General features: G+C 40.3%; 1 protein-coding gene across 2 annotated transcripts in view; it reads left to right on the top strand.

Moving 5' to 3' along the window:
• The window catches only part of LOC138019502 (trafficking protein particle complex subunit 8-like), a 30140-nt gene that overhangs the window by 15025 nt on the left and 571 nt on the right, over positions 1–14544 (top strand). For both annotated transcript variants that reach the window (XM_068866315.1, XM_068866314.1), the window contains exons 14-28: positions 1012–1429; positions 2394–2512; positions 4070–4144; positions 4290–4568; positions 5954–6327; positions 7088–7186; positions 8055–8109; positions 8554–8650; positions 9034–9099; positions 9827–9888; positions 10231–10380; positions 11159–11266; positions 11619–11755; positions 12706–12786; positions 14414–14544. The exon at positions 14414–14544 is cut by the window's right edge. In XM_068866315.1, the coding sequence (XP_068722416.1) occupies positions 1012–1429; positions 2394–2512; positions 4070–4144; positions 4290–4568; positions 5954–6327; positions 7088–7186; positions 8055–8109; positions 8554–8650; positions 9034–9099; positions 9827–9888; positions 10231–10380; positions 11159–11266; positions 11619–11755; positions 12706–12786; positions 14414–14544 (2251 nt within the window). The remainder of the gene's footprint in view (positions 1–1011; positions 1430–2393; positions 2513–4069; positions 4145–4289; positions 4569–5953; positions 6328–7087; positions 7187–8054; positions 8110–8553; positions 8651–9033; positions 9100–9826; positions 9889–10230; positions 10381–11158; positions 11267–11618; positions 11756–12705; positions 12787–14413) is intronic.

The raw sequence follows: 14544 nt of genomic DNA, 5'->3' as shown, positions 1-14544 counted from the left end.
AGTCACCTGAAATTTGAGAAAATGTCTTGTTGTCTTGGACTCTTATCAATCGGGGTTTGTGCTAGTCCTAGAATGGGGAATTTACTTTGTGCAGAAGGCAGAGTTGTCATAAAATCAACAATAGCCAAGAAACGAAAATACCAAGAAAAATCACAGTAAGTTAAATAGTAACAATAGGTGCTGTGATATGATATCAGTATGTCTCAGACATGGTTTGACGCGACTTTGGTTTGAAGAATAGCTATTGTAACGTACAAAATTACGATTCAGCTTTTGGGAACAAGCTTGCCAAAGCATTCATACAATTTTCGAGGGATAATTTAAAAATTAGCGTTACCTATCGGCCTCAACGCCTTTATTTGGAAGCTTTCCACATTACTTCCTCCCATGCTCCTAAACGTGGTGGCTTTTTGGTGGAAGCATATTGACATCGTATTAAAAGGAATGAATATTTCAGTCTTAGATTACTCGTGATGAAAAACACTAGCAGCAGTGTCGAAACCTTGGGTCAAATCATGTTCGATTGTCAACCTGGTTACAGTGTGAGCCGGCTAAATCTATCTCCGATGAAATGATATATGAAATGAATCATATATTGAACTGCGGATGTGAAATCAAGTGAAGCTGTGATCCTTGGACTTGTGAACGCAATTTTAGCAATTGCGTAGAGAGGCCTGATTAATCCAGGACTTCAATGGGTTTGAACCCGTGACGTCGCGATACCGGTGCGACGCTGAAATTTTCAAGCTTCTCTGCGCAATTCCTAAAATTGCGTTCATAACTGTGCGGATGATAGCTTCGATTTAAATCTATCCTAAGTCATGCCTTGGGTGGGGGGGGGGGGGGGGGGGGGGGGGGGTACTTAAACATGAATTTATCATAATTGTGGTCTTCTCAGTGTAGCTTCTCAACTACTTTTGTCGCTTATTGTTGTGACACATTCACTTTAACGAAAGGATTTTTTATAAAGTTACGTATACCTTCCGACTCGTTCCCCCTTCTCTCTTTCAGCAACTATGCGACATGAAGCGAAAGGACAAATCTCAAGTCAACGATCTGCCTGTTTTACCATTACCAGCGATCGACCAAGATTCAACAAGAGTAATTCCTTGTTATCAACACAGTTTGCCTCAAAGCAAACACCAGGACAAGAAACTAGTCAACAGTACTTACACAACTAAAGACAATTTTTTTAATCAAACATTCTCTTTGAATAATCAAATAGCGAAAAATAACATTTGGACTTCAGTAGGACTTTCTTCTTTTGCGGATAAATTCGATCCCAAGGTTTCTCGGCATTGGATTCAACTCGAGGCAGAGACCTACGAAAGTGTCAATGCTACTCCTTTACCGCCATCCTTTCGTCCGCATGTGCCTTGTCTAAGTTCGAGGACAGATAACAGTTCAAGGCCTTTTTGTGTCGTCAAAGGTTTGTCTTTATTCTAAAATATGAACAATTATTTCAAACCTACTTAGGAGAACTCGGTCTTAAACTTGTCTTTTTTTTTTTTTTTCATGGCTTAATTGCTGTTTTATTTGAGAGGTTCGTGAGAATTTGAAGGCTCATTTATAACATAGCGTTTGACTTACGCAGCTGCATGTGGTACCCTTGTATTTTTTGTTGTTGAATACAATGTAAAGTGTCGGAAGAAAGCAGGAACCATTACCTCTAAGACCCCTTTCAGTTAATTCCCAATCTGGAGGAGAAAGCAATTTTGTTTTGCATGTGAAAGGTTTGTTTCTCTCAGGGAACAGAACGACCATTGTTTTGTCCTCCAGATTGGGAATTACTGAAATGGGTCTAGTTCCTTTTTTCTCTTGCCGTGAGGACACTTGAAAACATATTGATTCCGTCAACTTTCGTTGACGATGGCGATGGGTTGCTGATGGTTATTTGAATTGTGAAATCGTTTTGGCCCTGAAGGAACATCAACAAAACACTGAATCATAATGGCAATAAATGGTTTTGAAATCATGAGAAAGAAAGATTTCTGTCACAAGTTCAAACTTCAACTGCTTATCACGGACTTAAAACTAGAGAAGTTAAGCAACAACAGAAGACATGTAATCACTTTGCGACTATTCCATTATTGCAATTTGCTGTCGTCCCTACTTGTGTCTCAACCCTTTGACTTCCAGGATTGATCAGTGTGTAAATTCTCCTCTCAATTTCAGTACGCTGTCAAGAAGACAGGTATTGAGCTCACGGATATTATCTTAATATAACAACAAATTCTCATGGATAGCCAACAAAGAACTCCACGGTACTAGTTAGGAGAAATAACTTTTTGATCTTGGAAGTGAAAAGTTAAGGCCCAGTACCTCACCTATTGATTTAATCGATATAGCGTGAATGGGATTCCTGATACGTTTTTGGTGATTTTCTTTTCCAGAATCCGTTGGTGTTGAGGTTGTCATGGAAAACCCCTTAAAGATTCCATTGAATTTGACAAATCTTCTTTTACTTTGGAAGTTCACTGCGAAAGATCAAACAACTAGCATATCTAATGAGGTTGGTAAAGCTTAGTTACAATTTATCGACACGCTATTATTTGGAAATAGCCAGGCCTGTAATATTTGAAAGACTTGTATGAAGAAAAACAAACAAAGACTTTTTCTTATAACAGCTTCTGTGTTTTACTGGACGGGGAGAAATAATTGGTTGTACATGTGATGGTTCAAGCCAGTTCAATTTTGATTTTCCTCTGTTTCAGATTGGGATAATGAATATTCGACAAAGAAAAGATTAAAATTGAAGTGGTTTGAAAATTTTTAAACCAAGAATAGATTTGAACCTCAACTTGTATACGAAGGGAGAAAAATGAAGCATTTATTTGTTTGGTAACCATACCCAAATGTACGTCAGTATTTGTGTTCTGTCTTAAAGTTCGGGATAAAAGAAATCAGCGTAACACCCATCATTCACTATGTCTGCGAAGGTAGACTACGTTGCGTGTATTTGTCTCATCTCAGCTACAAAGATTCTAGCATTTTGGCCAGCTACCCTCTAAGGCAGATATAAAGATAATACAGAATAACCTTTTGCCAAAGGCAGATCCATCTACTCGGCCACTTGTAATGATAGGATTCACGTACCCATAATGAATAGCTTCCAAAATTAGCTAATAAACGTTTTTGCAGATGCGGCAGCCATTTTGAATTCTGTTGTTTCAATTAGCTATTATGGGATGCCCAGGGGACAAATACATATTAATTTGCCCCATGAGCATCCCATAATGTCTTTCGAAACAATAGAAATCAAAATGGCCGCCGCATCTGCGGCAGGAGCTTTGGAAACTGACATATAACCTTGTTCTTTACTAGTTGTTTGATGCTGACTGTGCTTTTCTAGATGTAGTTGAACTTGTTTTCCTGAAGTAACATCTTAGAGGAGCAGTAAAAAAGACCTCGCACCTCCCGCCCCAACAATCGTGGTCAAAAGTTGTTGGGAAGGTTGCGCTCATCACTGCACCTCACACCTAATTCGATTATTCTAACTATTAATTGGTTGTACTATTTGGGAAATACCATGCTCTTGTGCCCCCCCCCCCCCCCCCCTCCCCCATATTCAATGTTGGAAGAAAAGTCACCATTTTGTTTCGCGGAAAATCCAACATTGATAAGGGGAAGTCATACTACCTTCCCAAAATTTTTGTCCATGATTTTAGCTCCCCAATCATTAAGGTACTTTAGAATACAGCCGCCAGTCATACCTCACCGCCACCCCGACGGGTTGGGTGGCTGTATGCGCTGGCTAGTCTGTCGTTCAATGCGTTCTTTTAAGAAGCCTTCTTATGACCCGCTGAAATTAAGAAACGGCAAGCCAGAGCTTTGCAGAACCGTTTGGCTTTAATTTCGAAATTTTTCTTAGTGTCGTACTCATAGTCAGTTCTGACCTGTTTTAGCAAAGTTAGAAATGGGATATGAATTCCTAACTACAGCTGTAATTGTATAAATAAATGTGGTTAAGTTTCTTAGCTGGCTGATCACAGGAAGAATTCCACCCATTTGTAGGTCTTCAGGTATCAACGGTCATAGTAGTTTGTTTAAAAGGTTTTTTCCTTCATAGGTCTCTCCAAGACACGACATTGTTAAAACTGAAGTCATCAAGAATTTTGATATCAATGGAAGTGAAACAAAAGCTGTGAGTAACTTGAAAAATATTACAAATTATTATTCAAGACATTGTGACAATCTCCAAATATGGTAATAGCGCGCTCAATATTCGTCGCGCGTACGAAACCACGGTGACTTTTGATATGTGGTTGCTTGTATTCTTCAATTTATAGGCTCATCTAACGGTCATACCATACGAAACAGGGCAGCTCTGTATCACTGGGGTAAAATATAGCCTCAGTAGTGTTGCTATTAATGGTCCGATTGAGGAAAAGTTCTCTGTGCCGTCCGTTCCAAACTCTGCTATGACTGCTGTCAGCATTTTAGGAAGGCTTGATTTGCTGGTGAAGGGTCCGAGGCTAAACAACACCAAAGCTGAGAAGACCAGTGTCATCTATGGCAAGGATAATCGACTGAACTTGGATGTAGTACCAGCTATGCCCCTTCTTGAGGTACGTATTGTTTGGTAGTGATTTTTGGTTTTCAAAAAAAAAAAAAAAAACTGCCTTATTGTTCGGAAACTAGTTGCTTCGCGACGGGCTAAAAGACAACTGAAATAAATCAATGCCCTAGGCAGGATTCGGACCAACACCGGTCAGATGCTCTATCCATTGATCTACTAGAACGTCTGGCCCCAGTTGTTCAAACGATGGATAGCGCTATCCACCGGATAAATCTTTATCCAGTGGATAAGTACTAGCGAAACAAATTGCGCTATCTAATGGATAGTGATTTATCCGGTGGATAGCGTTATCCACCTTTTGAACAACTGGGGCCTGGTGGCTAATAATTCATGCTAGCCCACATGTAGAGATTAACAATTAAGCCGGTGGCCCTTGAGGGCGAAGGGTCTAATTGTTTTAGTATCGCCCATCTTGTTGTTCAAAAGTTGAAGAAATATTCATTTGGGAATAAAACGAAGAAAGCGACACGATTTTCGCTACTCGAGGACAATTACTAATAGTCCTCTAGTAGCGTAGCCAATTAAAATGCAGGATTTGCATTAGTCCACTAGTTGGGTGATACTAACAATTGTTGGATATTGTTTGGACGTGTATTGTTTATTTCCATATATGTTGATTTGGGCTAACGTGGCGTTTTTGCCCTCCTAGGGGGCTAGGTCGTTTATCAAGGTCCTGAACGGAAAATGTGACCCGCCGATCTGCGGGCTCTTCCAAGTCATGCCTACACATTAATGTTGCGTTTTTGTGAAAAAGCGCTAGGTCTATCTTGTCTTCTCAAGTCGTAAATCTGTATTGTTAACACATAAATGCGTCAGTCTCTGCGTCTTTAGTATAAATATTTTGTCTTTCCGTTGAAGCCGGCTGAATATTTCCGGTGGCAATCGCCGGTGCAATTGACGGTTGCAATTGACGGTGCCTACTATTGTTACTGTGCATATGTCATGCGTATCTTGAGATACTCGGATTTCCTAACGGCGGTGCTTATTAATAGAGGGATATTTTTGCGCGGTTCAAAACTATGCGGAGAAAGCAGAACTTAGCAAGTGCTCATGGTATCCAAAAAGGAAATTGGGGGTAACCATGCATTTTTCAGAGATAATTAAGCTTCAATTGGCAAAGATCGCCATACATTGCTTTGTATTTTAAAGCTTTTTACAAATATTCTTGATAAATTATCTTCGAAAAATGCGTGGTTACCCTCAATTTTCTTTTTGGATTTGAAGAATACTTGTTAAGATCTACTTTTTCCGCATATTCAGTAAACCGCGCAAAAATACCGCACTGTCCTTAAATTGTCCTGATAAGTGCGCGCATCCCTTTTTATCTTTCGTCTATGACCTGCGCTTCAAATAAAAATTTCTGTCCTTCGTTAGGTATGTTTTGCTGGATTTCCATGCAATCTTCTTTGTAATGAAGTTGTACAAACTGTGGCTGTGTTCACGAACCGCAGTGATTGCCACCTTGAAAAACTCTACATCACTACTCCCAACCCTGAGTTCTTCACCTTTGGTGGCGTGTCAGCCTCGAAGTGTGAAACAACCGCAAAAGCGACTGAAAACGTTTCCAAATGTGACGTATCAGTAAGCGACATAAGGCGAGTTTCTCAAGTACCCATCCCAGGCGGTGGTCTGGCCCCTGGAAGATCTGCTGAGCTACCAGTTTGGATTCAAGGTCACAAGAAATCTGGCAAGTTCAAACGAGAGGTGCTGTTTTACTACTTGTCGGCAGATAAAACATCTCCAAAGAGGTGAGCTGGGCTTTATCGTGCGTATTACGAAGATATATGGCAGAGACTTAGATGTAATAATTATCGCAAGAATTGCGTCGATTTTTCAACTGGACGCCTACGGATTGTTTTCTTTCTCGCTACCTTCTCTACAAATCCAAACCGTAAGGCGTTCTGACTTGCTGCTTGTTCAAGGTAGGCAGTTTTCCCGCGGTTTCTGTTCTGTTCGTGCATATAATAATACACAAGCAAACAGGCCAAATATTATTTGGCCTGTTTGCTTGTGTATATTTTGCTACGTTGCCCGAAAGAGTTTCTCAATTCGGCTTTCTTGACACTGGGATGTATAGGAACCACCTTATAGCCGCGGGAATCCATTTTTCTGGGAAGCTTCCAGAACTGACTTTTGAGGATATTCCATAGGACACATCATCCTTGAAAATGTAATGAGACACCTCGTTTGTGTATCAAACGACAAGCTTTATTTCTCAATTCTTTCACTATCTGGGCAATTCATACGACAATAGATCCCTTTGTTGCATTTCTATGAATAATTATATTATTACAAAGCCCACAGTTTGTTAGAGTTTCCCAAGTACCGTGGCATGTTTCAGGTGAAGAATCGTACAGAAATTCATAAATTTGTGTGAATGCGCAACATTCAGTGACTGGCTCAGACACTGGGCATCCCTCTTACATGGAATTGATTCTTGAAAGTACCCCGATTTAACCTTCCCTTGTGACGTCATATCGGCTATGGTGACTGTATATTTTTCTTTAGTTATCGCGTTCTTCAGCATGCTTTTGACATGACTACTAACAGTTCCCTTGCTGTACGTGCCACTGCAAGACGAAACAGACACTCCGGTCCATCTCAGAGGTACGTGTATATAAATTGGAATCAAAGTAACCGTTTGAATGTGTTGGTCTTCAGAAGGTTGGCCTTCCGTTTGAATTTGTGATCATAAGACATTGTTGCACAAATCATTCTGGTGTCGTTTAAGTTAATGCCCGTGCAAAAGTCTTCAACATCCGTTCGATTTTGTTCAAACCGTTTGCTTCCCCCTTTTAACTGTGTTGAAACATGTTGAATCGGAGTTAAATCGATGTTGAATAAGTTTGAAAGCGTTTAAACTTTGCTTCAACAACCATTCAACATTTCTTTTGTTATCACGAATGTTGAATGAAGTTGAAGCTATTTGCCCCCCCCCCCCAACCCCCCTCGTCCTCCCCCTCTTCCCCCGTCTTTCAACATTGTTGGGTGTGCACGTGCGCACTAATCGATTTCTCATTGACGTATCCATGTCCGTATCCATAGTAGCAACTGCGGCTACCGCCTGGTATTGAATACCATCCCTCTCGGGAAGCTTTTTTGATTATTTGTTGAAATCATTTGCTCACCCCAGCAGTCAATATCGTTCAACATTGTTCCACAAAATGGAACGGGTTTTAAAGCAAATGTTAAAACCGTTTGCCCTGGCGTTTACTAACAAAGGTAGCGCTCGCTTGTGTGTGTTTACATGAAGTTGTACTCACTTACCGTTGGTTATTAGCCGATGACAATCATAATCTTGTGATTGTGCTTGTTTCTCACTCATTCTTTTAGAGAATTTTTTTTTTTTTTTTAATGTCGGGAATAGTTTCCACCAAGTGGAATTAAGCATTCCGGTAGGTTCATCCTTCTCCTTTGACATAACTAGCAACATGTTGCTTTTCGTCCACCTCATTTTAATATGGTTGTATTGCAGCCCTGAGGACCAAAATCAGCTAATTGTGGCTTTGGATGTGGAGAGTCTTGTACGGGTTAGTAAAACAGTCAGTGTTGAGAAAAAAGGCAAAAAAATGATTCAGCGTTTCAAAATTATGTTAGGGACTGCGTGCAACCAGTTGGAATCCATGATGAATCTTGGTTGCTCATTTATTGGCCCATAGGAACGATATGGGAAACAACGGTACATTATAACTTTCGCCCCTTAGGCGTTCCTGAAAATAATTTCTCTTTCGGGTAAGACGCTTCCAGTGCACTGGAGAAGTTACTGGAGTTTGCGAAATTATTGTCGTGAACTTTTACATCCAGTCTACTGAAAAACTGATGTGCAGAATTAAGTTTATGTTGCTTTAAAGGGTAACCTAGGAGAAAGTGATAAAACTTTATCATTATGAGCAGAAAATCGTGTTTTAATTTTTTTTAACTCTTGTGTAAATAACTGCCATTAAATTAAACTCTCTGATTCGTTCGTTATTTAGGGTGATGTCGCAAGAAAATTTCTCGAATTTTCCGTTTTTCAAGTGTCTTGTGCGAGCAGAAAATGGACCTTGCAACCTCTGAGTCACCACAAGTCGGGTATGATGGGTATTATTTTGTTTTTAAGCTTTAATTAAAAGTACACCCATATAATCAGCCTGATCGTAAGAGCAGGTTAAAACGCACCCCCCTAGTTGGGGGGGTTTTGTACCGTGGTCGACTTCCACTGTTCAGAGTACTTTTAAATCAAGGCCAGACAACAACCCCACCCGCCCCTGGGGCTATACTTTGCCTATCACAGAGTGCTCATGGAACAAGTGACGTTATGTACATGGAGCCAGTGATGGTTAGTAACAGGAATTTGACCCATTTATACCCTTTCACTGCGAGAATGCAAACTCGCAACATCTGACGTTTTTGGAACATAAGGGTCAAGGAGAGATAGAGATACGATTCATTTGCTTTTCTCTTTTTGTCAACAGATGGTACAATAAACGTGAGGTATGGAGAGACGGCCATTGTTCAGTTTAAAGCATCAAAACGACAAGGCAAGATGAACTCTTTGTTTTGACTTTTCCTTTGTCTTTTCGACTTTGAGCTCAGTCGTAGACATAGTGCAGGTTTCTTAACGGCAGTAACAAATAATTGAGTCGGACAAAGAGGTCTTGATTATGACTTGCCGAAACGCCCTACATCAACAGAGAAGGCGATGTGTCTGTCACTGTGATCGAAGGTCATACATTTCAGATTTCAAGTGTGTAAATGGGTACTTGAATATCGCGTACCAGCAGTTCTTAGAGTAAGTGGATCTCCCATTTTCACTTAGATGTAATTCCGTGTTTTTCTATGGAACACTGGTTACTCAAACGCGATCTATAGGACGTTACCCTAACAATTAGTCGGTTAAACGAAAAAAAAAATGGTTGACTTATTTTCATTGACACGTCGCAAATTCCACAACATGACAGCAAAAGGCGAACGGAACGGATGATAAACGGATCGGTTTCGGTAACTTTTGCAATCTTAAGAAACATTGAGCTCTTATCCGTTTTGCGTCGTTGCCATATGCGTGTCATAGAGCGTATAAGACCTCACTTCTTTCTTTGCAAAAATTGTTTTTTATCTGTTCTGTTTCTCTCTTCGAACAGCTTTAGCAATCTGATGCTCCCGGGGTTTTTACCCTCTAATTTCGAATTGTGTTTTAGTCAAACACGTCTGTTTCGATTTCTTACATTGGTAACGAAATGTGCTTTTCTTTTGTTTTGGTATGTTTAGAAGATGATTCCATATCTCCAGATGAACTCCTCTTCAGTCATGTATGCTTTGTAGAAAATGAAGTAAGCATTAATTCCGTGAATTGTTATTTTATTGTTAATCAAGCGAGGTAAATAACATGGTCAGTCACCTGGACTGGCAACCGGTAAAATATATGCATATATAGACACAAATCCCGACCACTTGGGATGAGAATACTGTTTACTCGAAGATCGGTAAGCTAAATGTTGATCACTTGTTAATGTTGAGCAAGTCCGTTTGCATCAGGTACTCGTGCAGCACGGCCTCATTTGAGGCAACCCTGCTTGTGTTATACAAAGCTTCATAGTTTGACGTTTGTTTGACAACATTGTGACGTTGGTTGCTTTGTTCTTAATGGTCAATTTTAATTATTTTTTTTCAAGGTTGCTGCCTCGTGTTCTCCAGCAGTTGACTTTTTCTTCAGGTCAGACGCGTGGCAAGAGCAGCGAAGACTTGCTCAGAGTCAGGAGTCCGCGCAGACGACTTCCGATGATACTTCACAAGTGGACATTGGGTTGATTGTCTTTTGGCAGGTACGCCATCTTGCAGCCCCATTTCTGTTGAGATTAATAGCTCTTTAAGCGATCTGCGTGAGTCGTCGAGGAGCGTTGCTTGAACGGCTGCGTGGGAGGCTAGTGTGGGATGCGATCTGATTAGCCTCGACGCTCCACAAAAGCTGGAAGCTTTTTCTCGTCGCTCCATATTTGCTTGTTGGGAAGCAAGAGCTTCATCTTCTATATATCGCCTTCCAGGTGTTAAAGAGAATGGAGTATCGGTCTTAATGTGAATATTTAAATGGAATCGTTGAGCTGACCACTGCGAATTTTATCACTACATCGATGACGTCACCCGAACTTGCCGTTTGTCCAGTAGAATACAGGAAGGTTTTTTTTGGTTAATTTTTAAAGTTTTTTTTACTGACTCCTTTTTTACAATAAAATACACTCTTTACCCCTACACCCTTACACCCAAGCAAAAAACATTATACATAACCTCAGCAACAAACTATACATTACCGATTATTACCACAGCAACAACACAGTCTAAACCATACTAAGCCTACTTAATAACCCGGAAGGTTTCACCTTGCTGTGAATTCTTATAAAAGTTGACAGGCACACTATGTGATACGTGAAGTCTTGTTTTAGTCGTTTCTTGTACAAAAGGGTGAAAATCGGAAATTGGCGTGACAACGTTATTGGTCATTTTCTGGTAATTCTTTAGCAATTGTAAAAGAATGCAAGCCATCCTCGTTTTTGCGGTCCTTTAAAAGAGATTTATTGTCTTTCCTTGGTGTCTTTTTATCTTTAGACTTCATATATAGACAAGGATTTTCAAAAACAAGTTGTCAACGGTCAAAGTCATCTTGCTATCAACAGACTGGCGGAAACTGTATCAGCTGTCACACAAGCACCGCCGGTAGGATAATGTTCTTACCTTCTTTGTCCTGTTGAGGGGGCCATTTTCGTGAGCAGGTCAAAGCGAATCATCCCAGCGCCCTAGTTTTGTTCACCAAGCCACCATCCTGAGTAGAATTTTTATTTCTCTCCCCGTCCTACTGACCCCAACCCTTCCTTGGATGAAACTTAATTTGGCGAAGAAAGTTCCGGAATCAGGGTAATATTTGGCCGCTTTGCAGGGTTCTGGATTTATTCGTTCTTCATTCTTCTTCGTTGCCGTTCAGCCGTTTCAGACCTCTACAGTTACATATCTCGTGTGCATTTGCCACATTTGTCACACTGCCGCTCTACCTAATTTTCTGTTTATATAGATACCTCTAGGTGAATCGTCTTCAGCGGGCGAAACTACTTCAACCGACGCGTTCACCGGTGTCAGCAATAGTGAATTACTTGTCAAATACTCTTTGCGACATCCCGCATGTGTGGAACTTGATTTCAACACCAGCAGGTAACTGAATGCTCACTAAACACGGAGAAGCATTAAACGTGTGACCATTCCATGGTTGTCAACATGATTGATTGTAGATAAATTAGACTGTAGTAGGAAGCATCAATGCGGAGGCTGCTTCTCAAAACGGTCATCTTTTTAACTTGGCAAAATGGCTATTATTCATTAAAATGCATTTTCTCAGAGCAGGCAAGTCCTTTTGTTCATAGTTAATAGGATCCTTGGTCGGCCCAAGCAATAATACAGCATGAATTGTTTGCAAAATATCTGGTCAAGGTTTGCCTTCCTAATAGAATCCTTCTGCTTAAATCTCGTGCAAACCTAGAGCAATTGATTTTCGTAAAGGAATTTGGGTAGAGACTGTAGAGAGTCCAGGTAATGTCCTCTTTTTTTAACAATGCTGTTGCTTAAAGTGTCTGTATTTATTTGTGTTTAGGGACACATTACAGCATTTTCTTGTCTTGTGGTGCAGTTGAAGGCCGAGCTATTCATTTGTTTGTTTTTGGGAGCAGGTTGGGGAGCAGGGGTGATGTAGTGGTGATTGCACTCACCTCCCACCAATGTGGCCCGGGTTCGATTCCGGACTCTTGGCCATATGTGGGTTAAGTTTGTTTTTGGTTCCTTCGTTCTGCTCTGAGAGGTTTTTCTCCGGGTTCTCCGGTTTACCCCTCTGTTCAAAAATCAACATTTCTAAATCCCCTTAGGCCATTTCCGAGTTCATGTCTACCTCCTCTTCAAAGCGAGTTTAACTGCGAAGTTTTTTTGATTGTAATTAGTTCTTTTTTACATACCAATGAAAACTAATTCACATAACAAAAACCTCGCACATAGACTCGCTTTGAAGAAGAGGCAGACATGATCTCGGAAATGGCCTATTCGATTGGATCGCCTGGGTAACCAGTAAATATGTTAGCCTCGTTAAATAAAGTCATTATTATTTTTTTTTCTAGATTGGCGCGTGTTGCTGTTGAACTCGTGTTACACAACTGTTGCTCTTCACCTGTTGATGTGTTTGTGGAATTATTTCCAAGGTGCGCATCCCAGATCTCACACTTTTCGATTAATCATTCATGACTTCGAAAATTGGCAACAAAATCGGTTAAAGGGAGAGTACGGTCAAGAAAATGTTTCTCTAAATTACTAGAATTTGAAAATAACGAATGAATGAATGAATGCGCTTTTCCAGGCAGTAAAATAAACTTAACTTGAATGTAGTTAAATTTTGTTAGCTTTATAGGAACTACTGAAACGATTTACTCTCACCATTCGATGGAAATATGTAAATCGATCGTTTGTTTTGAAGTTGTCACAGGGGTCTCGTAGAAAGCCACGGTACACGGATTAAACTTGATTCCCAGGCGTTTATTTCACAGCAATGAGCGCGGGATAGCACTGCAAACTCTCTAAAACTCCTGCGTACGACTCACATCCCTGTTTAACGACCACGAGGTAAATCTATTGTGATGATGGAACCAATATCAATACAATTTACCCTCTGGATTAAGATTCAAGTCTACAAAGTATCGCTCTCCTGACCTGTGTTTTCTTTCTTTACATCTAGTACATCTAGTCATTCGGAGAAATCCTTGACTATTGCTACGCCATAGCCTCGTTTGCATACACAAAAACAAAGATGGCGGATTTCAATTTAAGGGTGCGTTCGATTGACCCTACTCCGGAATAAGAATTCGGGAGGTGATGATTTGAAACGGTACGTCTGGCGTTTTGAAGCAACAAGGATGGTAAAGATATGTTTGAAATAGCATCTTAGCGGGAGTTCGACAATTTTAATATGAATCTCCGTAAAACTGAACGATTTCTAACTTATATTCCATGTATTCCTATTCCGGAATACGGTCAATCGAACACACCCTAAAATTGCTTATTTTTGAAGGATTATTGTCGGCTATTTAAACACGTTAAGCCCAAATGAGTGGTCAAGTATGATAATGCAGGTAAATAACTTTCGATTCAGAGTAACTTTTTGTAGGCCGTACTTTCCCTTTAAATAAACAATTGAAATCAATTTCAATCATAGTGGATCCTAAAGCCCCGGCACACGTGATAACATTTAACTCTAAATTACGTATTGTTAGCATTTTCATCAGCAGAATGTTTTAAACAATATTGAAATGTGCAGACGGGGCCGAACAATCGTTTTGTTTCATACCAATACAAGCTTATTTACATTCTTTGTTACTGCCACTTAGACTGTGATTCCTTCCGGTGCATTTTCGTGCGCTTTGCATGAAGAAGAGGTTAGAGTATCATCGGAACTGTGTTCTTTTATTTATTTTAATAATTAAACATTAGGCATTACTTTTTTGACCTCATGGTTGTTGGTCCGCACTGGTGAATCTCAATCAACCGCTTTTCGCTCCGACGAAGGGCTAACGCTCGAAACGTGAGCTTTCCAAATCTTTCACGGTGGTTATGCGACCTTTATCGCTTTATCAACTCGTTTGATAAAATCAATTTCTGTTCCAATCTCCCACCGACGCAGCACGACAGTTTCTTTAGAAACTAAAATTTTGTTTACTTTCCGACATCGTTGAGTTCCCTGTCTGGGCACATTTTCCATTGTTTTCTGTTTTTTAAATCCTCTCAGTAAAACCGAATTTCTAAATTTGACTTGATACTATGCTTATGTTCTTTCAGCGTTGGAAACTCGACGCCAGTAACGGAAGCTTCATCGAGCAACGAGGCACCTGAAGACTCTCTAACCTTTGACCTGGAATCTAATCATGTCGACCTCAGGTCATCGCTAAGGAGCTTTACCTGGGTTGGGC

This window comes from Montipora capricornis, chromosome 10 (genome assembly GCF_036669925.1).
Source record: "Montipora capricornis isolate CH-2021 chromosome 10, ASM3666992v2, whole genome shotgun sequence".
Classification (NCBI taxonomy): Eukaryota; Metazoa; Cnidaria; class Anthozoa; order Scleractinia; family Acroporidae; genus Montipora; species Montipora capricornis.
This window is presented reverse-complemented; position numbering and strand designations above follow the sequence as displayed.